The 24,459-nt window shown below is 41.3% G+C and overlaps 1 protein-coding gene across 2 annotated transcripts in view; it reads left to right on the top strand.

The window, feature by feature from the left end:
* PIGN (phosphatidylinositol glycan anchor biosynthesis class N) overlaps positions 1 to 24,459 on the top strand; it is a 104,025-nt gene that overhangs the window by 15,508 nt on the left and 64,058 nt on the right. For both annotated transcript variants that reach the window (XM_018039618.1, XM_005697301.2), the window contains exons 6-13: positions 2,425 to 2,531; positions 6,336 to 6,460; positions 7,546 to 7,676; positions 8,810 to 8,926; positions 11,017 to 11,057; positions 14,425 to 14,484; positions 15,640 to 15,732; positions 16,388 to 16,443. In XM_018039618.1, coding sequence (XP_017895107.1) covers positions 2,425 to 2,531; positions 6,336 to 6,460; positions 7,546 to 7,676; positions 8,810 to 8,926; positions 11,017 to 11,057; positions 14,425 to 14,484; positions 15,640 to 15,732; positions 16,388 to 16,443 — 730 coding nt within the window. The remainder of the gene's footprint in view (positions 1 to 2,424; positions 2,532 to 6,335; positions 6,461 to 7,545; positions 7,677 to 8,809; positions 8,927 to 11,016; positions 11,058 to 14,424; positions 14,485 to 15,639; positions 15,733 to 16,387; positions 16,444 to 24,459) is intronic.

Here is a 24,459-nt window from a genome sequence, read left to right as displayed (position 1 = left end):
ATTCAGTGAAATGGTATATGATTCTAACATCTAACAGCTTTTTAATCTTGGGTAAGTTAGATAACTTCTCTAAATTTTAGTTTTCCTTTTTGTAAAATGTGATAATAATAATTTCTATCTTATAGGTTTGTTTTGGGTGTTAAAAAAATTAATTCATGTGAAATATTGACCAAAAGGCTTATTACAGTGATCTCATTATGTTGTTGATGGTCACTTACTTTGACTATTAAGAAGTTAGTACATAATCACATAAAGATTTAAATGGTAAAATTTATATTTATAGCTTCTGTTTTCATGTGTTCAAGATCACGCCAACGAGATTTGTTGTATTTGTTGTGTTTCTGTGCCTGAATCTGCAAGTGTGAGAACATCTCTTAATGAGAAAATTCATTTGCATCATTTTCTAGAATCAGCTGGATTCCACTTAAATTTTATGCTATTAAGTGCTTTTTAGTGGGAACATTGAGGTCATTTCACCCAATGAAAAGATTTGGACCTTTAGTCATGGGTATAATTATACTATAAATTATAACAATCAGAATTATTAAAGATTATTCTATATCTCAAAAGCAAATCAGATATTCAGAATTTTCTGTGTGATAGTCACAAAACATTATTATGTAGAGCAGGTCCACAAACTCATACTGCTTGAAGTTCAGTTCAGTCGCTCAGTTGTGTCTGACTCTTTGCAACCCCATGGACTGCAGTACGCCAGGCCTCCCTGTCTACCACCAATTTCCGGAGTTTGCTCAAACTCATGTCTATTGAGTCGGTGATGCCATCCAATCATATTATCCTCTGTCATCCCCTTCTCCTCCCGCCTTCAGTCTTTCCCAGCATCAGGGTCTTTTCTAATGAGTCAGTTCTTTGCATCAGGTGGCCAAAGTACTGGTGCTTCAGCTTCAGCATCAGTCCTTCCAAGGAATATTCAGGACTGATTTCCTTTAAGATGGACTGGTTGTATCTCCTTGCAGTCCAAGGGACTCTTAAGAATCTTCTCCAACACCACAGTTCAAAAGCATCAGTTCTTCAGTGCTCAGTTTTCTTTATAGTCCAACTCTCATATCCACACATGACTCCTGGAAAAAACATAGCTTTGACTAGATTGAGCTTAGTTAGCAAAGTAATGTCTCTGCTTTTTAATATGCTGTCTAGGTTGGTCATAGCTTTTCTTCCAAGGAGCAAGGAATTAAGCTTTTTGGGGGACTGGTAGTGGTGAGGATGAAGTTGCTATGGTTTACCAAACTCACCTCCCTGCTTCTGACTTCAGTTCATAGGACAGGATCAGTGCCTTAACTGGAGACAATCCAATGGGACTGTTTCATTTCTTACAGTAATTTACAGTCCCACTCGGATCTTTACTTGGGATTTGAAGAATAGGATGGTTGAGGAGTGGAACCAGTATCATTGGAGCTTAGCTTGTCATTATTATAAGAGATTGTCATTATTTTGTTATCTCTCTTCCTTATGACCTTTCAGAGGCTATCTAACTCAGAAATTCACTAAGTTGATTAGATCCTTAATAAAATCTTACAAGTGATTAATGTACTTGTTGACCCTTTCAAACTATTTGGCAATTATCAATATTTTTTCTCATATATTGAGAAGAATACATGTATTTTATGAACGAAAGAATTGAAATATTTGAATTTTCTTCTTGGTTAGGGAATTTTGTAAAACAGGTGATCTAATCTGATCGTACCATCCCTAGATGCCCAGATTCTCTGAGTAGCTTCATCCTTACTTGAAGGCAGACTCTGTTGTTTACTTTTATGCTATTGTATACTAACTAGCGTTGTGATCTTTTTCTTAGCATTTTAAATTACAGCTCACTTGTATCTGCCAACAAAGGTCTGTCTAGTCAATGCTATGGTTTTTCCTGTGGTCATGTATGGGTGTGAGAGTTGGACTGTGAAGAAAACTGAGCGCCGAAGAATTGATGCTTTTGAACTGTTATTGGATAAGACTCTTGAGAGTCCCTTGGACTGCAGAGATCAACCAGTCCATTCTAAAGGACATCAGTCCTGAGTGTTCACTGGAAGGACTGATGCTAAAGCTGAAACTCCAATACTTTGGCCACCTCATGCGAAGAGTTGGCTCATTGGAAAAGACCCTGATGCTGGGAGGGATTGGGGGCAGGAGGAGAAGGGGAGGACCGAGGATGAGATGGCTGGATGGCATCACCGACTTGATGGACATGAGTTTTAGTCAATTCTGGGAGTTGGTGATGGCCAGGGAGGCCTGGCGTGCTGCGATTCATGGGGTTGCAAAGAGTCGGACACGACTGAGCAACTGAACTGAACTGACCTGTATCTATAAAACTGGAAAATGTTATTGGGAGAACAGAAGCAACAGCATACGTTCAAGCATACACCATGGTCCATGGCAGATCATTAAAATTTTTCCCTAAAATTTCCTCTTCAGGTGACTCTGGAAACCATATTTTTACAGACAGTTACGATGCATCCAGTGAGGATTTTGGTGCCCACGATGTAACAAAACTGGACACGTGGGTTTTTGATCATGTGAAGGTATGTGCTGTTGGTGGCTGGCCTGCCACACACTAGATGCAGGTATTTGCCTCATGCAGTTGTCTAGTAGCTATACCTAATGTGCTGGAAACTGATTTGTTAATACATGCATCTATAGTTTTTTCTGCTTGGATGAATTTGAAAGTTCCTTATTGTAGCATACAATTTTGAAAAGACTGGATTCTAAGGAATTGCACATTCTACAATAACCATACAGATTTTTAAAAAAAAAATTTGAAAAAGTAAACCCTTTTCAATTCCACGCTTCTACAGTGAAGTGGGCCCTGGATGGGATTCAGGAACCCCACATTTCCTTCCTCATTTGCTGAATCACCCCAGAATAACCTTGCTGGTCTTCTGTTGACCACAGAGTCAGTCTCTGACAAGCAGTGATGTATGTGGAAGTCTTTTGAAGTTTCAAATCTAAGGCATTTCTTATAGAATACGGTAGATGTTTCAAATATTTGCAAAGAAAAATTAGATAAGCAAAAACCAAGTTCATAAGTTAATCCTAGTAAAACATTAGAGTCTCTTTAAGAAATAGAGGGTTTTTTGGACTATTTTTTAGTGACAATCCTCAGAGTTTCACCAGGAATCCAATAGAATTTATGTTTTCAAAAATTGTGAGAAAATCTAAACTCTGGATATTGGCTGACTCCTATCTATCATTCTCTTCTTTCTCATCTCCAAATTGGAACTCATAATTCATCTATTGTAGGAGGCATTCACTGACTGACCTTTAGTGATTCTTATTTTTACCAGCAGTGTCTCTGGACTGACACTGTCGGCTTCTCCATAACACAGTCATTTTTTATTGTTTGTTTGTAAACAGTCAGTAGGTGTCTGCATATTTATCAGGAATTAAGTGCTCAATATGTTCTTTGATAAACCATATTTCTTTCCTTAGAATTTTTTTCCTTAAGATTTTCTTTTCTTGCTTAAAGTGAAAGTGAAAATCTTCAAGTTAAATAAAATCTCTTTACAAAAATAGCAAATGATTTTGCTAAGTATCACTTCTTAATATAATCAATTTACGTTAGTATTTGTTTCAACGCCCTTGGCTTCTGACTTCATAAACATAGCCAAAGATGTCCAGCATCGTGGGTTTGATTCCTTGCGGACAGGCAGATATAGTTAGTGGCTATAGCTTTGTATAACTAGGCAGATATGGTTAGTGGCTATAGCTTTGTATAATTAGGCAGATGTAGTTAGTGGCTATAGCTTTGTATAACTAGGCAGATATAGTTAGTGGTTATAGCTTTGTATAACTAGGCAGATATAGTTAGTGGCTATAGCTTTGTATAACTAGGCAGATATGGTTAGTAGCTATAGCTTTGTATAACTAGGCAGATATGGTTAGTGGCTATAGCTTTGTATAACTAGGCAGATATGGTTAGTGGCTATAGCTTTGTATAACTAGGCAGATATAGTTAGGCAGTTACAGCTTTGTATAATTAGGCAGATGTAGTTAGGCAGTTACAGCTTTGTATAACTAGGCAGATATAGTTAGTGGTTATAGCTTTGTATAACTAGGCAGATATAGTTAGGGGCTGGCTTGATTCTATGCCTTTTTTTTTACCTTATTTCAACACTGCTATTGACCAGAAAAAAAAAATTCCCTATAATTTCATAAGATATGATAGAGGTATGTACATTAATCAGGTAACAACAAAAATATAAAATCATCCGCAATAAAGAGTGGTGTGAAGGAAACATATAGAGACTAAGAAGATATCTTTAGAAAAGTCCAATCTGAGCTAAACAGTTAGAGGAAGACTTTCCTGGAAAAGCCTAGGAAACATAGAAATGGTTGGGCCTGGATTGCACATGGAGCAGAGTGTCTCAGGTCAACAGCATAATGATAACTTGGGCTCCAAAGGAACTCTGTAATAGAGTGAAAATACTGCTTTAAAGCTAGCTTGTCTCTCAGTGAATGATAACGCCAGTAGGCAGCCCAGGACTGAGGCAGCCCAGGATTGGCATGGTGGCTCCCCAGTGCCATTAAGACCCGGCCTCTGAAGTGTCTCTTCTGTCCTCAGAGTGTGGCCTTAGCTTCTGAGTCGTCTTACGACAGGAGATGCTGGAGTTCCAGCCATTATTTCAGTGTTTCAGGTCAACAATACACGGAATTGAAAAGGACTTTGTCTTCTTCTAAACTAAATTTATTTCAAAAAGACCTTAATAAATAGTTATATTTATTTCAGAAGACACATTGTCTTTTGACTGAAGTGTTTGATTTCTGTCTCATTGGCCATAACCAAACAGGTACCGTGGGAGAGAATAAGAAACATGTAGGTTTTAAGTTTGGCGCACTAACATGGTCCCATAAAATCGGAAGCTTTACTGAGAGGGGAAGGGAGAATGCATGCACTTTCCCCCAGCGCGTGATAAATATTTAGACACAAAAAGGAGCAAGTGCCTTTGAGCTAAGAACAGAATGGAGTTGGTGGGCATGATTATACTAAATATTGGGAGTGGGGAAGAAGTTAAGAGTGTATTTCACATCTTGTGTGCAAAAGACCAATTTTTTAAAAGGCAATGGGAATCTATCAGTTTGAGCTCTGCAAGATTAGTATTTCATGGTTTCCCAGATCGTGTGTCCACTTTTGAATGAACCGCACTTTTTACAAAGCTGAATAATATCAGTCATGAAACAGATTGTAAATTCGACTCCAATTCAATTGCTAAGTTTTGTTGTTTCTCGTCAGCTTTTCAATTACATCTCTAGAATATAAGTCCTTTCTCTTGAAAAACTTCCTGTTTCCATCTAGATTTAAAGTTTCTTAGGGGCTAATTAGAATGTATATGAAAGCTAGGGGGCCATTTTATGCTTTTAAGGATGATTATGTTTATTTATATTTATATTTATTTATGTTTAATTTCATTTGTATTCCTTTTTTTTTTTCTTATTTGGAAATAGGTAGTTTCTCTAATGGCACCATTTATATTTTTTAATGTTTGTAATAATGAAGAGTTGGTTGAAGGAATACTTCAGGCTTTTATTGGAGAGTTAAATACCTTGTTAAAATTAACATCTTATATAATTAAAGACTATGGGGTCTTTCATGGGGTCGCAAAGAGTCAGACACGACTGAGCGACTGAACTGAACTGATAGTTAAAGACATTTATGTGAATAATAATTATATATCTTGGCAGTCAGTTGACTTATTCAAAATAATTTAAAAGTACTTTCCGTAGGTACTTGCTTACACATTCATGTGTATGTAAGTTCAGGATGAACCCTTTTCTTAGAGGGCTTTATAAATCCAGTTTATCATTGTGAAATTAATCATTTTTGAACTATATTTCCATTCATTATGTGGCCATTTTTCCATCATACCTTGTGAAGCACAGGTTCGAGTCTTGGGACAGTAGAAATAAGCTATTTGCAATGTTCCAAGTGAGAGATTATGGTTGAACTAGGGTGCCAACACAGGACAAGAAGCAGGAAAACGTTTTAACACTCAGAAAGCGTTCCTAAGTTGCTGCCATGAGTGCTGTTTTATTGTTGGCTCATGTCAAAATAGTTCTCCAGTATTATTAGAACTTCATGAAACTGAGATCCCCTTTCTATAATCTTTTTTCAGCCTAATTATAACACGGAAAATAGCTCACTTGTGTTTTGAATGTAGATGTCTGAACTGACAAGTACTTTGTGTTGGTAGGTCCTGAGGACAAATTTAAATAAAATAGGACAATTTAATTTTTTAGTTCTGTATAAGTTTAATTAAATGTTTTCATCAGAATTACTTTTTAAATAAAATTGATGAACTAAAAATTTTTAACTGATTTGTTACATATAGGAGTTCTTTCACGCTGCCAGAAACAACCAATCTTTGCTTTCTAAACTAAACGAAGACAAAATAGTTTTTTTCTTGCATTTATTAGGAATAGACACAAATGGACATGCTCATCGACCAACATCAAGGTAATTTTAATGCTGTGTTTAATTAAATGGTTTTGAGGGAAATACCTGTTCCGTTTGAACTTTTAAAGTACTATAATGTACTTTCTTTGTAATGATCACAACAGAACTTATATTTTAAATAACTCTAAAGTAGAATATATTCTAATTTATATGATATGTAGTATGATATTGTGGCTAAAATCACATGTGCTGTGACCACACTACACATTAATATAAGTAAAATATGTTCTGTACGTGTGTTCCATATTACTCACTTATCAAAGCAGAGAGAAAAAGATTATATTTTAGAAGGATTTTAATAAATTTTAAAACAAAAAGCATTTTTATTATGTTAATGTTTGTATCACAAAAAGATGTAACTAGCTGTTCCTTACGTTCCATTTAATCAGTGCTATATCGAGCAGATAACAGTATGAAGTTTTGTACACCGTATTTCAGCAGCACTCCTTATAGAAAACAGCAACTGTCTTTCTCACTTTGGCAGAGCATAAGATAGGAAGAATTCATATTATGCTTTTGTTTTTCATTTTGGATTAGATTTAGATTAGTCTTAACTTCCAGTAATGAATACCTCATGCTTCTCATCTGTAACACAATGCATTGTCTTAAGTAATAAAACATTCTAATCCACCCCTTGTGCAACTGTATGGAAAGCTTAAATATAGTTTGTCCAAAATGTGTTATATCGTATCATAAACACACTAAAGAATGAAATTCTATAGTTGAAACAGTGATACTTAACCTGTTTGATAAATGTGTCAAAAGCAACATAGACATTATTAGAGACATGAGTTTAAAAGTCATCATTGTTGCATTTGAGACTTAGAAAGCGCTCATAGAGACCTATTTGCTAATCGATGCTTTAAAAAAAAATTTCTGAAAATGATTTCAGATTGTTTTACTTCTTTAAGAGAGGAAAAAGTGTTTTTAACAATCTACAGAGCTCTGAGTAAAAAACATTAAGGTTGAAATCTAGAAGTATTTTAGCAGTTATTGACTTTATCATAAATTCGTGTTGAATAAATTTGATTTTGCCAAATTAATGTAATTAATATAATTTGCTCTTCTTTTTTCTTTTTAAACAGGGAATATTCAGACAATATTAAATTAGTTGATAAAGAATTGAAAGAAATTGAGTCTACTGTTAAAGACTTTTATGGAAATGATGGGAAAACAGCATTTATCTTTACCGCTGACCATGGGATGACAGACTGGGGTCAGTCTGTCTCTAAGTGATGTATACTTTATGATTAAAGTCGTGGTGGATGTAGCTTGTAGATATTTTAGGGTATTGCAGAGGATTAGATGTCTTAGTATATACAAAGTGTCTAGCATATAATAGAATGCATAAAATGTTAGTGTAAAAAAGACTAATCTTACACAGTCTTTCTTTTAACTATGAAAAGAATATATTCTCATCTGACTTCCCAGGTGGCACAGTTGATAAAGAATCCCCCTGCCAGTGCAGGAGGCGAGAGACACGGGTTCGATCCCTGGGTTGAGAAGAGCCCCTGGGGTAGGAAGTGGCAACCCACTCCAGTGTACTTGCCAGAAACGTTCCATGGGCAGAGCCTGGAGGGCTACGGTCCACAGGGTTGCAGAGTCGGACACAACTGAGTGTGTGCACACGTGCACACACACGCACAGAGGAACCCCCCGCCAAACTCAGGTTTATCTACCTAGAAGTAACTCTATGTGATGGCATAGGGCTGAGTTTAAGGTGGTGTTGCTGGGGGACCTAGGGCTACTGACCTTGTCCACTAGAGGAGACTGTCCAGTCTGCCAGACTCCCAAGGCAGACACAGTGTGCCCAGAGAGCAAGTCAAGGCAAAGCGGAGACTTGAGTCCCCGAATCACAGTGTAGAGTTCTGATGAGCGGGTCCCACTTTATAAGGGGGTTTGGGCTACACCAGCCAGGGTGGCCGGGAGGAAAAGCAGACCAAGACTGCTGCCCTCTTCAGAGCAGACCTGGCCTCGACCGCCCGCCCCAAACCTGGGCGCTTCCTCCCCAGAGGAGCCTGGCCTGCGGTTGCTGCCTTCGCGGCCACTCTGGTGGCGTCTCCTCCAAGCCTTAGTCGTTGCTATCCTTAATCTTCTTCCAACCAGAGCCACTCCACGGATGTTCTGGCTTTCTTTCTGCCTGTTCGTTGTTGATGCTCTGATCTGCCTGGAGAGTATTTTAGAACTAACTGTTAAATAGAGACGCAAACTTTTGGGAGTGTGGTGGTGGAAATTAGCTCTTTATGGGTCAACTCTTTACAACGAAATATTAAAAGATTTTCAGGGATAGGTTAATCAGGTATAAGTTCGTCTTTGTTACTCACATTGCTCGTTGTGTCTTATTTGTAGGCTCCCATGGAGCCGGTCATCCTTTAGAGACTTGTACTCCTTTTATCGCTTGGGGAGCTGGAATCAGGCTTCCCCAAAAAGTGTCAGCTCAGAAATTTGATGACTCATATTTGCAAGGTAGGAATGCTTACCTTTATTGTTTTTATGAATGTGACATTTTAAAATCAAAGTTTAATTTTTAAAAATGACTTCAAATTATAGCTTTCATTTTGTTATTTGTGACATTGCTATTTCTGTGTATTACTTTTGTATAGTTTATATTATTTCATTTATGATATTCAGCTTAAAATACACATTATTATTTGCCTTATGAAAGTTCAAGTGTACTATTCTTTTTTCACAAACCTTATTACTCTAGGACTCAGATTAAACCCTTGGCTTAGATCTTACCTACAAAGACTATCAATCAGATAAGCCACACATATGTCACAATTTATGTTTCAAAACTGGGCAGACTTTGCCCTGTCTCTAGTATTTTTGAGAGGCTTGCCTTCTCTTACGCAAGCCTCCTTGTTTCTCAATCCATGATAGAAAGGAATTTCTTTTTCCTTGGAGTTCTGGTTATCTTCTAAGGTAAGCGTCTTTTTAGAATTTGAGAGCTTTTACTAATTGGACAAAATAAATTCCTCCCAAATGTCCTTCTCTGGATTAGTTGTGTCAACTCATTCAAAGTACTTGTTAAGAATACAGACTTTTTAAAATTTACAGATTTCTAGACCTTGTCATTAGATTTTTCGATTCCATGAGTCTGGGTGAGGCCTGGAAATTTTCTTTTTAAAACCTTCTCCGGTGATGTGAACTCACAGCTGTATTAGGTATTTCTACTAGAAGACTTTTGGGTTTGTATAATAAAGTTTTCGTACATGTTCTGTCTTTTTTTGAATTTTTTGGAGATATAATTCTCATACTATAAAATTCATGTTTTAAAAGTGTGTAATTGAATTTTTTTTAGCATTTTCACAGAGTTTTGCCTCTGCTATGCAATTTCATTGCTCTCCCCCCCCCGACAAAAAGCCCTTGTCTATTAGCAGTCGCTCCTCCCTCCCCTCTCCCTCGTATGTGTATAAACCGTATTCTGTTCAGTCAGCTTATGGGCGTTCGGGTAGTTTCCACATCTGGGCTATTTTACAGTGGCGCAGCGAACCTTTCTATATGGGTGTGTCCTTTTATTTCTCTTGGATGGATTCCTAGGTGAGTAGTAGCAGGTCATGTGTTCCTTATGTTTTATTTTTTGCAAACTGCCGAGCTGGTTTCCTAGGCAGCTGCGTCATTCTGTGTTCCTACACTCTGCGCTAAATAGGCTGTTTCTGTTGTTTAGTCGCCCAGGCGTGTCTAACTCTTTTGTGACCCCGTGGACTGTAGCCTGCCAGACTCCTCTGTCCATGGGATTTCCCAGACAAGAATATTGGAGCGGGTTGCCATTTCCTTCTCCAGGGGATCTTCGTGACCCAGGTGTCAAACCCGCATCTCCTGCTTGGCAGGCGGATTCTCTGCCACTGAGCCACCTGGGAAGCCTTTTAAATGGATTAGACTGGGTCCAACTAGAAGCTAGGTTAAACGGTATGTTTGTACTTAGGAAACAGAACTTTATTTTGGCAGTTGATTTCAACCCACTCCAGTATTCTTGCCTGGAGAATCCCCATGACAGAGAACCCTGGTGGACTGCAGTCCATGGGGTCACAAAGAGTCGGACACAACTGAGCTGCTAAGCACATACTACTTTCACAATTGGAATTAGTGGTGGTAGGAGCATCAGAGCTAAAAAATTTCATGTATTTTGCAAGCAGCTGCCATTACAAAAAAAGAGAACAGCTTCGATTGACTACTGGCCGGCGGGCTGCCTAGTAATCTGGAGCGAGACTGTTGCTGCGGCCGTGTGATAGTCGTCATCATTGTGCCTCTTGCTTCCATCTTCCTTCCTTAGCCTTTTGATGTTTTGAAGCAGTTATCCCCTAGTGAGCATTTTGGAAGTTTAATAAACTATTACAGAAAATATCAAATAAATTTTATTGAGTTACTCTTTTAAAATTCTAGTTTAAAAAAGTTTGCAGCTCTGCCTTTTTAGTACCCTTGTGGCTCATACTTGGCTTAAAATCAACTGTCCCAATACTTTCTTTTTCCATTAACCACCTGTAATAATGAAATAACTTCTCTTTTTTTTTTTTTAATTTTTAACATCAGCACTTATGTTTATTTGTATCTTTCAGAATGGAAGTTGGAGAACTGGAAGAGACAAGATATTAATCAGGTATTCATTATATTTAATCATGTTCAAATTTAATTTTCTGTCTATAAGAAGTTTAGAACAAAAAACTCTGGGAAACAAAATTGTATTAAAGATGATAAAAGATTTTTCTAAAACATTTCAGTTACTAAGAGAACTCCTGCTAGTGTGAATATTTTCATCCCGAGTAATCTTATTTTGGGCTTCCCTGGTGGCGCAGAGGGTGAAGCGTCTGCCTGCAATGCAGGAGACCTGGGTTCAGTCCCTGGGTCAGGAAGCTCCCCTGGAGAAGGAAATGGTAGCCCACTCCAGTACTCTTACCTGGAGAATCCCGTGGACAGAGAAGCCTGGTAGACTACAGTTCATGGGATTGCAAAGAGTGTTTCTTTGGGCAAAATAAAGCAGCCTCAAATAAAACTGAAAGGCGAAGACTTCCTCCAAATAACACTGGCTAATTACAGAATTGTTATGCAAACTGGAGTGTGCAGGCCTGTCACACTTGTGTGACTTCTGTGTGACTTCTGTGTCGCAGCTGCCTTGCTCCGTTGCTTCCGGCACAGACTTGATGGAGCCCGTGGTGCGCTTCTTCCCTCTTCCTGTGCCAGTTGCTGTTTCCTTTTTATTAACACAAGTTTTATCTTTAATTCTACCCCCAAATTTTTACAGATGCAGTGGGAAAAAAGTGACAGGAGTATACAGATTAGAAACCTGACATTATAGGGATCCTTACACTGTAGGGGACCGTACATCACAGGAAAATGCCGGCCAATGTAATGGTTAGACCGGCAGTGTCACCTGTAGATAGGAAGCACAGAATTTTCTTGTTGAGGATATGCTATGCAGATAGCTGTCTGCAAGTGAAAGGCATGGTATCGTCGGTGTGTGTCCTCCAGAATGGCAGGAATATCTTACACCTCCTCCAGATCACCTCACACGTTCACCTCAGAAGCTGGCTTTCCTTACTGTGGAGGATAAACCAAGGCCTGGGGTCTCATTTTCAGCTGTGTGCTTACAGAAGCCTTTTCTCTCTCAGCATATTAACAATGGTCTTATCTCTCCAGATGAATGCTTATTACCCAAGCAAATGAAAATGTATAGAACTGGATAGCAGTCTATTAATTTGCAATAAAAACCACTGTCAGAGGGATAGGAATATCTTGAAGTTCGTAAAATAAGAGCATGTATTATTTATAGCCAGACTGGATCATAATCAAAAGCTGAATGCTCTTACTCTCTGAACACTGCTTCAGACCTGCATTAGGTGAGGGTCTGTGCTCATCGCTTCTGCCTCTGTCGTTGTGTGTCTGCAGCATGTTTAAGCACTGTGCAAACGTTAACACTCAGCATTGAAGTATTAACTTTAAACTTCGTGTGACAGCTATCATGGTGAATGAAAGGAGACACAGTCCCTCTCCTAGGAAGCTTATAGTCTAGGAATAAGATAAATTTTACATTTATCTTTACTTATCATACAAATAAATGCAGTGATGAGTACAGCAGAAGAGGTCTGGGAAGCGATGAAGGCGCAGAGCAGATCTGTCTGGTGGGCTGTGTGGTCAGCAAAGGCTTCCTGAGAAACTGCAGCCTGAGCCGAGACTGAGCCAGTGCAGGAGGTGGGAGCTTCTCAGGCCAAGGGGCAGCGTGTGCCCAGAGGTCTGGGAGGGGGCACATGGCATCTCAAAGGACCCTGAAGACGGTGGTGTACAGAGCATAGCACTGTGGTTCAGTGGGAGGCGGAAGGCAGACACTGGGCCGTGCAGGGCCTCGTGGGCCTCTGGAGTTCATCCTTTAGTTGGGGGAAGCCCTCCTAGTGTTTGCAGCCTGGGGAGGGGCGTGATCTGAGGTTTTACCACAGGGTCGTCTCTCTGTTGGAGGACAATTCAGAGGCCAGCAGTGGAGGCTGGGGAAGGAGAGGGTGCAATCAGGCGACCAGCGGTGTTGTCGGTTTTCTGTGAGATGGGGCTTGGTAAAGAGGACATAGATCGTGAAAGTGAGACAGACTGAGAGCCTAGGACGAAACTCCAACTTTAAATGAGGGCTTGAGAAATCAGCTCTGAATGTTCATTGGAAGGACTGATGCTGAAGCTGAACCTCCAATACTTTGGCCACCTGAAGCGAAGAGCTGAGTCATTGGAAAAGACCCTGATGCTGGGAAAGATTGAGGGCAGGAGGAGAAGGGGACAACAGAGGATGAGATGGTTGGATGGCATCATCGACTCAAAGGACATGAGGTTGGGTGGACTCTGGGAGTTGGTGATGGACAGGGAGCCTGGTGTGCTGCAGTTCGTGGGGTCGCAAAGAGTTGGACACGACTGAGCGGCTGAACTGAGAAAGTAGAGACTGGAGGCTCTAACGGTGGGGCCACAGAGACCCAGCGCGGGTGGCCTGCACAGTGCCGAGTGGCCGCATCATTACAGTCCCAGCAGCATCTGCAGCCGCTGGTTAGTGTGGGGTTATTACACACCAGTGCTTTATAAGTTGTCTCATTGGATCGCGCCATAATTCTGTAAGGGAGAAACTTCTATTTATTTTCTAACTGACAGGGAAACCTGAAGCATTGGAGAGTTGAAATAAGATGCCCAAGGTCTCAGAGATCACAAGCGAAGTGTTTGAAATTGGGCATTCTGACAGCCAAGCACTTGACTGCCTGAAACATTATCGGTACTAATACCAAAGCAGTCAGTTAGATGTAGAAAATGGAGGCTATTAGTTCTGTAGTGAGTGCAGTCTAGAGGATGATAAAGAGTGAAAACAAGTTCGAGCAGCCCGAGGATGGATGGGGAGGTGAGACCATGCAGACTGGAAGCGTGGACTGCTCCTCTGGACACTTGGACCTGGAGGGGGCTCTCCAAAGCTGTGCTCGAGGACTTGTGTCTAAAGAGGCAGTTATCCTGCTTGATGTCTTTTTCTAGACGTCACTGACTGGCCAGCCAGCCTCCTTCTGCTGTATTCTTTCTTTAATTAATATATAATATATGTGTATATATATCTGGCGGGCTGCTGTCTGGGGGGTCACACAGAGTCAGACACGACTGAAGTGGCTCAGCAGCAGCAGCAGTTGACGTCTACTTTTGCTGGCTATTTCCTGTCTAGTAAGCATCCTTGTCGTAATACCCCAAAACTGTTACATTAGATGGTCAAGCTTTCAGCTTGTAGAATAAGTAACTTTTTTGTTTTATATATTTTACTTTGGGGGCTCCTAGTGATTTCAAATTTAGGTTTTCATACATTCATGTACCTCTAGCAAGTGACATTTTTTTAGAGATCAGTATGAACTGTGTATGGAATAAGTATTTGATGATTATCTTTCAAAATACAGGCACAGCAATTAAACTACTCGATGTCCTTGTTGGCCTGTCGCCGTCTCAGATCTAACTCCTTCTGTTTGCAGGCTGATGTCGCACCGTTGATGGCAGCTCTGATTGGAGTTCCCTTCCCTCTTAACTCAGTGGTAAAGAGTACAGTTTTCTTATCAACTCTCAGAATAACAGAAAAATTATCGTACAGTGAAGTTTACTTTTTACGTGTTTCTGAATCCATTTAAGGAAGATTTATTACACAGATATTGCTGGTTTGCTAGGTCAGTGCCCCAGAGACTCGGGACGAAGAAACTCCCTGCAGTTCCATGGCAGAGCCTGTTTGCAGGGTCACCAGCCCTCACCGTGCCTGTTGCACCGTCTGTTCCTTGACCGTAAAGCAGCAAGTTCCAGTGTTTGTTAGCATTTGAGTGGTCCAGCCGGGAATACTTGTCTACCTTCAGTGTGGGAAGGCAGGGGACCTCATTAGACCCACTGTGCTCCATCTAATTTCTCAGCTTCCAATGGAAATGTTTTTAAGATGGGAACTGGATGCTGAAACACTAAAAGACAGAATCCATTCCCATCAGCCATTCTTTCTAGCCCTTCAACTCAAAGTTAAAAAAAATAATATCCTCTGCCTCAGAGCTCTGCGTCATTTCCCCCTGTAGTCATAAACGTGTGGTATGTCTATAACTGAAACCAGAGTTTTGGAAACGAAACTTTATGTGTAGTGTAACTGTGTGGAGCTTCCCTGGTCACTCCGTCGGTGAGGAACCTGCCTGCGGTGCAGGAGAACCGGGTTCGATCCCTGGGTCGAGATCTCCTGGAGAAGGAAATGGCAAGCCACTTCAGTATTGCCTGGAAAATCCCATAGACAGAGGAGCCTGGTGGGCTACAGTCCATGGGGTCATGAGAGTTGGACAGCTTTAGCAACTAAACCCTAATGGCATACTCCTATTTTCCTTCTATCTTTGTTTTTGAGTGTGCTGGCTGTGGCCACCATAGGAGCTTTTTGTGTGTGCAGAGCATTTAGTTCGCTGTCTGCCATGTAGCAGTCTTTTGATAAATGTTAGGTTTTATTGGACTTAACTCATCTCTTTTGCTTTCTTTATTTTATTATATCTATTTTGTGAGAAAAGTAATAGAACATTTTTCAGTTACGATTTAAAAAAATATTTTTAATTATTCCAAGAGTTTATTTGTCCATATGTCTTATCTCTCTTGCTTCCTTGTAAGTCTGTTCTGTTTTATCAGAATAGCCTGAGCTTCGTCAGCGCTAATATTAAACCAGTGTGTATTATTTACAGGGAATCATTCCTGTGGATATGCTTAATACCTCTGATCTCTTCAAAGCAGAGAGCATGTTTACAAACGCAGTGCAGATTCTTGAACAGTTCAAGGTAAAACAAGACCACACACAAATACGGACATGATTCCAATTTTAAAACTGAATATATCTTGTGGAAATATTTGATTTTGCATTTTAAGAAATGATTTTCATAATTTATTATCTTTAAATTGTTTGTGTTTGACTAGTGTCCTAAGTTTCACATTTCTGAGATGCACTTTTCGTGAATCAGTTTGAGGGTGTAGAATTAGCTCTGAGGAGCGTCCCGAACTGTTAGAGCGCCACAGACGCTTATAAAGACTACAGACCAAGTCTCTGTCAGTGGGATTTGCCTTGTGCAGCATTGCATGGCACTCTGGGTATATTATTTGCATTAACAACTTAAAGAAATGACCGTTTAACTGAAACTTTCTGTTATTCCTAATAGTGTTAATGCAGCATGGCTTATTGTGTTTCCTAAGGGTTAAAAAGTACAGCTTAATTATATGACATTTTGCAGGCTTGATATACTTCATTCTCAGCTTGTTGTAATGGTACTATATAGCATTAACATTTTCTTTAAATATTTATGAAGTAGGATAGTAACACAAAATTCCATTTATTTCTATTGCTGAAGAACCATTTTAATGGATATTTGTATTTCAAAATGAAATTAGTTCATTTTTTTCTCTTATCTAATATAAAATATTTTCACGCTTGGTTCCCAGGTAAAAATGACTCAGAAAAAAGAAGCTACTTTGTCGTTTTTGTTTACACCATTTAAGTAAGTGTCTTATGTTTTTTATTAACTTGTAGGAAAGAAGTTTTCATTGAGTTTGAATGCTTGACAATAGATTAGGTTCTTAGAAAAGCTGTCTTTTTTGTGTACATTAGTGTCATTTACCAAGTGAAAGCCTCTTCTGTTGTTTTACAAGTAATGAACCAGGTGCTGTATGCCTTTGAGTGGCTTGTAGAGGGGATACAGGGGTATCGAAAGGGCTGGGGAGGGGTGTGGCTCTTAGCCTGGCCGAGGAAGGGGATGCTCATGCCGTTCTGGCTTATAGAAAGAGAGGAAAGCTGGCGTGAGAGGTGAGGCTGAAGGCTACTGAGCTCAACTTGCGTTTGAAGATGCATGAATTAGTTAGAAATAGGGATTTGGATCTCAAGATAGAGGTGAGAGTTGGTTAGGAGGATATCGGCGCCATCAGCATAAAGACGGTGGCGGAAAGCCTCGCACACACAGGAGGCTCTCGGGTGGCTGCATGAAGTGACAAGGCCGGTGGTCTGCTTCTGGGAAACACGGACAGCTGCTTGGCAAAGAGAAGAGCAGGTTTTGGTGGGCAGCAGATTTTGTCCCATCCCAGAAAGATGTGCTTTCCTTGAATTGGGAATGGGGTTATTTGAGACAAAACCTGGCTGACTGACTCGGGTGGGTGCCTCCTGGGACATCATGTGCAGTTAGCAAGAATTCCCATTTTCAGGAAGGATTTTTCTCTTGACCAAAATAAATAAAATTTGTTTGAAATATGGGTAGTAGGGATGTGATTGAGTGACTTCACTGGAGTTGTTTTTGACAACTTATATAGCGTGCTAAGTTGCTTCAGGCGTGTCCGACTCTTTGCGACCCCATGGACTGTGGCCCACCAGGCTCCTCTGTCCATGGGGTTCTCCAGGCAGGAATGCTGCAGTGGGCTGCCATGCCCTCCTCCAGGAGACCTTCCTGACCCGGGGATCGAGCCCGTGTCTCCTGCATCTCCCGCATCAGCAGGCAGGTTCTTTCCCACCAGCACCGCCTGGGAAGCCGATCTCACATAGCACTAGCGTGTGCTTGGTCGCTTCAGGCGTGCCCGACTCTGCAACCCGTGGACTTTAACCCGCCAGGCTCTTCTGTCCATGGGATTCTTCAGGCAAAAATACTGGAGTAGGTTGCCATTTCCTTCTCCATATAGCACGGGTGATCAATCCTAAAGGAAATCAACCCTGAATATTCATTGGAAAGACTGATGCTAAAACTGAAACTCCGGTACTTTGGCCACATGATGCGAAGAGCTGACTCATTGGAAAAGACCCTGATGCTTGGAAAGATCAGGTCAGGAGGGGAAGTGGACAGTACGAATGAGATGGTTGGATGGCATCACTGACTCAATGAACATGAATTTGAACAAACTCAGGGAGATAGTGAAGGACAGAGAAGCCTGGCATATATAGTTCAAGGGGCTATAAAGAGTCAGACATGACTTAGTGACTGAACAACAAGAGCATAGCCCTGGTGTAATGTTCACAGACTAGAAGCTGATACCCTCTGGATCATGTAACATGAGTCAGTATGGCAGCTTGCTTCTGTGTGTGTGTGTGTGTGTGTGTGTGTATGTGTGTGTGTGTGTGTAGGAGAGCAAATACAAAGCGAAATTAGGATTTTGCAAGTCAAAATTGATTATATAATATAATGATATATATAATAATGTTAGTGAAATATTATATTAATTATATATGTCAAAGGTAGAATTATCATTTGAAGAGTGTCCTAGTTGTAAGGTCATCACATATGCTTATAAAGACTATAAGCCAAGTCTTTATCAATTAGAATTAGAGTTAGAATTCTAATCCTCCAATTAGAATGTATCCTATAGTATATCATATAGATATCATATGGATCTGATTATTGATAACATAGTAGTATAGTCAGACCATAACAAAATAACTAAATAAATATTCTATCAATTCTTGGTATGAAGAAAATACACAGGACGTTGGAAATCACAGTTACCTTAGATCAGCAACCTTAGGAAGACTTATCAGGATGGTGCTCTTCTGCGGGAGGTTCAAGTGCATGTTGCCTGTCTTCTTCCCCTCGGGCCCGGAAGCTGACCGTGACCTTGCCCTGCTCTGAAGCTCAGCACTTGCCTGGCAGCCGCTGCTAGCTTTGTGTCAGCTGGGGGCCTGACAGAAGGGCTGATTCTCATCCTTTGGCTCACTCATCCTGCCTACAAACTTGTCTGGCTGAAAAGCACCATTTGTTGAAAGCCTGCAGTATGACCAAAAAAGCCCGAGATAAAATAAAAAATTAACTTATGAGGAAATAGATAGTTGAAGGAATAGCAAAGGACTAAAAATATTAAAATCTTGAAATCCTCATAAGTATCTGAGAAGCTGTTTTATCCATAAGACAAAAAGTGGCACAAACTTTACAAAAGGAGGAGTACAGGGTGCGTTATTTAAAAATGGGAAATGTGTCTAAAACCTCATGGAAAGATAAACTGTACAGGAATGAGCCAAAGGGGAGGCCAGTCCTCCAGGTTAGAACAGCAAGTAGACCTCAACTGAAGTGAGATGGATTTTCAGTAATTTGTGGACTGATGAGGAGCTGGAGGAAACACTAGAAGTCATCATTTCTTCATCCCTCTTGCGGTGGAAACTTTAGGAAAAGGAAACATTTCAAACTGTACAAGAAAGCACGCTTGCAGTGTGCAGCAACCGAAGACGTGACGTGGTTTGGAACAGCTGAGGGAGACGGCTTGGCCCAAGCAGACATAGGAAGGGGTGCATTTCTGTACTGGGAAGCTGAGAGTTGAGAATGATGGGGCAGAGATTGATTGGTTGTCATTATGCCCCTCGGTACTATTTTTTATTATTAAAAATCACATCTGTGTGTGTGTGTGTGTGTGTGCACGCGTGTGCATGTGTGTAAGGCACTTTCAGTTCGGTCTGTCAGTCGTGTCTGACTCTGCGACCCCATGAACTGCAGCACGCCAGGCCTCCCTGTCCATCACCAACTCCCGAAGCTTGCTCAAACTCATGTCCATTGAGTCGGTGATGCCATCCAACCATCTCATCCTCTGTCTTCCCCTTCTCCTCCTGCCCTCAATCTTTCCCAGCATTGGGGTCTTTTCAAATGAGTCAGTTCTTTGCATCAGGCAGCCAAAGTATTGCAGTTTCAGCTTCAGCATCCGTTCTTCCAATGAATATTCAGGACTGATCTCCTTTAGGATGGACTGGTTGGATCGCCTTGCAGTCCAAGGGACTCTCAAGAGTCTTCTCCAACACCACAGTTCAAAAGCATCGACTCTTCGGTGCTCAGCTTTCTTTATAGTCCGACTCTCACATCCATACATGACTCCTGGAAAAACCATAGCTTTGACTAGATGGATGTTGGTTGGCAAAGTAATGTCTCTGCTTTTTAATATGCTGTCTAGATTTGTCATAGCTTTTCTTCCAAGGAGCAAGTGTAATTTAATTTCATGGCTGCAGTCACCATCTGCAGTGATTTTGGAGCCCCCCAAAAATAAAGTCTGTCACTGTTTCCATTGTTTCCCCATCTATTTCCCATGAAGTGATGGGACCGGATGCCATGATCTTAGTTTTCGGTATGTTGAGTTTTAAGCCAACTTTTTCACTTTCCTCTTTCCCTTTCATCAAGAGGCTCTTTAGTTCTTCCCTTTCTGCCATAAGGGTGGTGTCATCTGCATATCTGAGGTTATTGATATTTCTCCTGGTAATGTTGATTCCAGCTTGTGCTTCATCCAGCCCAGCGTTTCTCATGCTGTGCTCTGCATATAAGTTAAATAAGCAGCGTGACCCATATGTAACCTTGACGAACTCCTTTCCGGATTTGTAACTAGTCTGATATTCCATGTCCAGTTCTAACTGTTGCTTCTTGACCTGCATCCAGATTTCTCAGGAAGCAGGTCAGCTAGTCTGGTTTTCCATCTCTTTCAGAATTTTCTTTAGTCCTGTTCAACTCTTTGCTACCCTATGAACTGCAGCCCGCCAGGCTCCTCTGTCCATAGGATTCTCCAGGCAAGAATGCTGGAGTGGGTAGCCATTTCCTTCTCCAAAGGATCTTCCCGACCCAGGGACTGAGCCTGAGTACTGGCGTGGGCAGCCATTCCCTTCTCCAGAGGACCTCCCCACCCGGGGACTGAGCCTGAGTACTGGCGTGGGCAGCCACTTCCGTCTCCAGGGACCTCCCCACCCAGGGACTGAGCCTGAGTACTGGTGTGGGCAGCCACTTCCGTCTCCAGGGACCTCCCCACCCAGGGACTGAGCCTGAGTACTGGCGTGGGCAGCCACTTCCGTCTCCAGGGACCTCCCCACCCAGGGACTGAGCCTGAGTACTGGCGTGGGCAGCCACTTCCGTCTCCAGGGACCTCCCCACCCGGGGATTGAACCCGTGTCTCTTATGTCTCCCACATTGACTGTTGGCTTCTTTACCACTAATGCCACCTGGGAGCCCAAATATATAGTGATATGTATTAATATGTATAGCTTTTATAAAGTATAATTTAAAAAGAAATAAAAAGTAGAAAATTCCCTGGTGGTACAGTGGTTGGGACCTGGTGCTTTCACTGATGTGGGCCCAGGTTCCATCCCTGGTTGGGGAACTAAAAGTGTACAAGCTGTGCAATGCAGCAAAAAATAAATAAAAATAAAATAAAATAAAAATAAATAAGTAAAATAAAAATTTTAAATATTAAAATAATTTAAAAGACAGATATTTTAATCATTGGCATGAATCATAAAATCATGCAGTCTGTGGGCACAGATAAAAAAGAAATTTATTCTTTCATATAAATTTTAGAATCATCATGTTGAGTTATATATAAAATTCTTCAGTTATTTTAATATATTTAGGAAGCAGTTGGAGAGAATTGACATTTTTTACAGTATTGAATATTATTTATTTATATCTTCTGTTATATCCCTAAGTAAAATTTTATCATTCTTCACCCAATATACATTTCTCATTATTTTATTCCTAGATATTGTATTTCTAAATATTATGAGTAGTATCCTATTTTTCCTATTACAGATGCTCGGTATACCAGGAAAAACAGTTATCATCATTTATCATTTGAGTACAATGGGTTCTTTAATTTTCTCTATTCCAATGAGTTTATTTCATTTCTACACATCTCTTTCAGTCACCTTTATATATTCACCTAATGTCAACATTGTCCGCTTTGAAACTACAGTATAATTATTGGCACATAAACATTATAAAAGATGAAAGTATACTGTGGTTACATATTCTTTTTGTACAACAGAGCTTCCTTGGTGACTGCCTGCAATGTAGGAGACCCGGGTTCAGTCCCTGGGTTGGGAAGATCCCCTGGAGAAGGAAATAGCAACCCACTCCAGTACTCTTGCCTGGAGAATTCCATGGATGGAGGAGCCTGATAGGCTACAGTCCATGGGGTCGCAAAGAGTCAGACAGACTGACTATCACTCACTCAGGTTCTTGTTACAAGTAATTGTTCAATGAAATCCTTCCTTCTTGAATAAGTACTGTATTTTTTTCTTCTTATAAATATATTGTTCACTCATTGGTGAGTGTGAGGAAATTTATCTCCGAGGTATTGAGAACTGAAAATTCAGTCTTGAGATTTTGCTCAGGTGATCAGTTGCACCAGCATCACTAGGTTTTGGTTTACTGATGTCTCTTTACCATTCTTCCGCTGTCTTATTTAGTCTTTTTTAGCATGAGTAGTGGATGAATAATGTCAAGTTCTTAGGGTGATGGAATAGTAAATGTATCATCAAGATACAGAAAAACAAGATTGCTAGAATCTTACATCTGAAACTTATTAAAGGGTCCAGTGGGTCCATATGCTCCCTGGTGGCTGAGTGGTAAAGACTCTGCCTGCAGTGCAGGAGACCCGGGTTTGATCCCTGGGCAGGGAAGATCCCCTGGAGGAGGGAATAGCAACCTACTCCAGTCTTCTCTCATCTGGAGAATCCCATGGACAGAGGAGCCTGGAGGGCTGCAGTCCATAGGGTCGCACAGAGTCGGACACGACTGAAGCGACTGACCAGCATTTTATTCTGTTATTTAAAAGTAAGTAAATTTTTTTTTTTGATATTTTAAAGACCTCCAAGGAAGAATAAAAATCATGGATAGAACTGCTCAAAAAAACCCCCTCAGAAGTAAAATTGGGTCTAATGGACCCTGAGGCTATGCCTAGAAGTGACCAGCAGGTGGGGCTGCATGACTAGAAAAAGCAGCTTGGCTGCCTGCGAAGGTGACTTAGAAGGGAGGAAAAACATACCCTATTTGAAAATTGTATACTATAGAGGCCAGAGTAAAATTAAAAAAAATCTTTCTAATTGCATGGAGTCAGAAAGGTCTCTTGAGAGAGAGTTCAGGGACGTGAAGGTGGGAGGAGGCTTGCCGCGCCGTGTGCGCTTGCCGCCTCCGTCCCTGCGGCCCCACGGGCTGCAGCCCGCCGGGCTCCTCTGTCCATGGGCTGCTGGGGGCGGTGGCCGTGCCCACCTCCTGGGGGATCTTCCCACCCCAGGAATTGAACCCAGGTCTCTCTAAGTCTTCTGCATTGGCGGGTAGGTTATCCACCTGGGATAGTATATTAATATCTTGCCATTTGAAGCCAAAACCTTTTGTTATATATTTTACTTAAAAATCACCATATAAATTCAGGGAGCTGAAATAAATGTTAACAAAACAGTTCAATGTGTTTTTCTACTAAAATGATAAAAGATACTTTTTTTTTTTTTTACATTTCTTTCAGTCTGATACAAATTAAAGGTCCTCCCTTAGACCATTTTTTTTTTTAAACCAGCAAAAGGAGTTTATCTTGGAATAGCAGAGAATTGCAATTTGGGACAAGCAGACACTGGTGAACCAGAGGCGCACCTGTAGAGCGGAGGCGAGGGCGTGCCGTAACTGGGAGGGAGGGCTGGGGAGCGCTGCGGGGCGCCTCCTTGGCTGCGCGGGCGGCAGCGCGCTCTCGCTGGGCCGGGAGGGCACCTTTCTTCCTGCCCGGCTCGGCGAGCTGCGGCCGGTGATCGGGGCTTCCTTCACTTTAGATGCTGTTCCCTTTAGTCATGTTCATGCTGCTCTCAGAAGTACCTCAGTTTAGCTGAAAAAAATTATAAGGATCGTAAGGGACAGCTGTTCACCCTCGGGCATTTCAGTATGGAGGCTTCCGTCGCTCCCGTTCGCATTGTTCCTCGGCTGCTGCTGCGAAGTCGCTCAGGCGTGTCCGACTCTGTGCGACCCCATGGACGGCAGCCCACCAGGCTCCCCCGTCCCCGGGATTCTCCAGGCAAGGACGCTGGAGTGGGGTGCCGTCGCCTTCTCCGTTCCCTAGTGTAGAGACGGATGCTCAAAAGGTCACAGGCTCTGTAGGATGTTGGTTTGCTTCTGTGTGGTTTTCTTCTCCCTAGGCTCCCAATTCTTCAATTCTTGGTGGTCTGCTAGCTCTCCAGCGCCTTTAAATTTATTTCTAAAAGTTTTATTTAAAGCACGCAATCGGAAGATAGTTACAATACTGTGTTGGTTTCTGCCGTGCATCAGCATGAGTCAGCCGTAGCTGCACGGATGTCCCCTTCCTGTGGAACCTTCCTCCCGCGTCCCCCCCCATCCCATCCCTCTAGGTTGTCACAGGGCCCCGGATTCGAGCTCCGGGCCTCAGACGGCAAATCCCCACTGGCTGTCTAACTTCCACGCGGTATACACGTTGCCATCTGCTCTCTCCGCGGGCCCCACCCTCTTTTGTTTTGTCAGGCTTTCTGATTGCTCCTGGTGGGAGCATTGGCATGCCTAAGTTTTTCCATCAAGCTGTGGTTAAATTTTAATGTTTTAATTATTTTATTTACAAAATCTGGCTCGTCAAATATGAATGAAAAGTAATGCATCTTCACAATAAGAAACCACACAGGTGATAATGAAAAGTTCCCATGCCCGTGTTCATCCTTGGCAGTCTGTGCTCCTGTAGGCAAAGTTGCAGTTTCTCGTGTATCTGTGTAGGTGTATCTTGAGTACACATGTATGTCTATGTACATA

Source organism: Capra hircus, chromosome 24 (genome assembly GCF_001704415.2).
Source record: "Capra hircus breed San Clemente chromosome 24, ASM170441v1, whole genome shotgun sequence".
Taxonomy (NCBI): Eukaryota; Metazoa; Chordata; class Mammalia; order Artiodactyla; family Bovidae; genus Capra; species Capra hircus.
The sequence above is the reverse complement of the archived record's forward strand: the minus strand, read 5'-3'. Positions and strand labels throughout refer to the sequence as shown.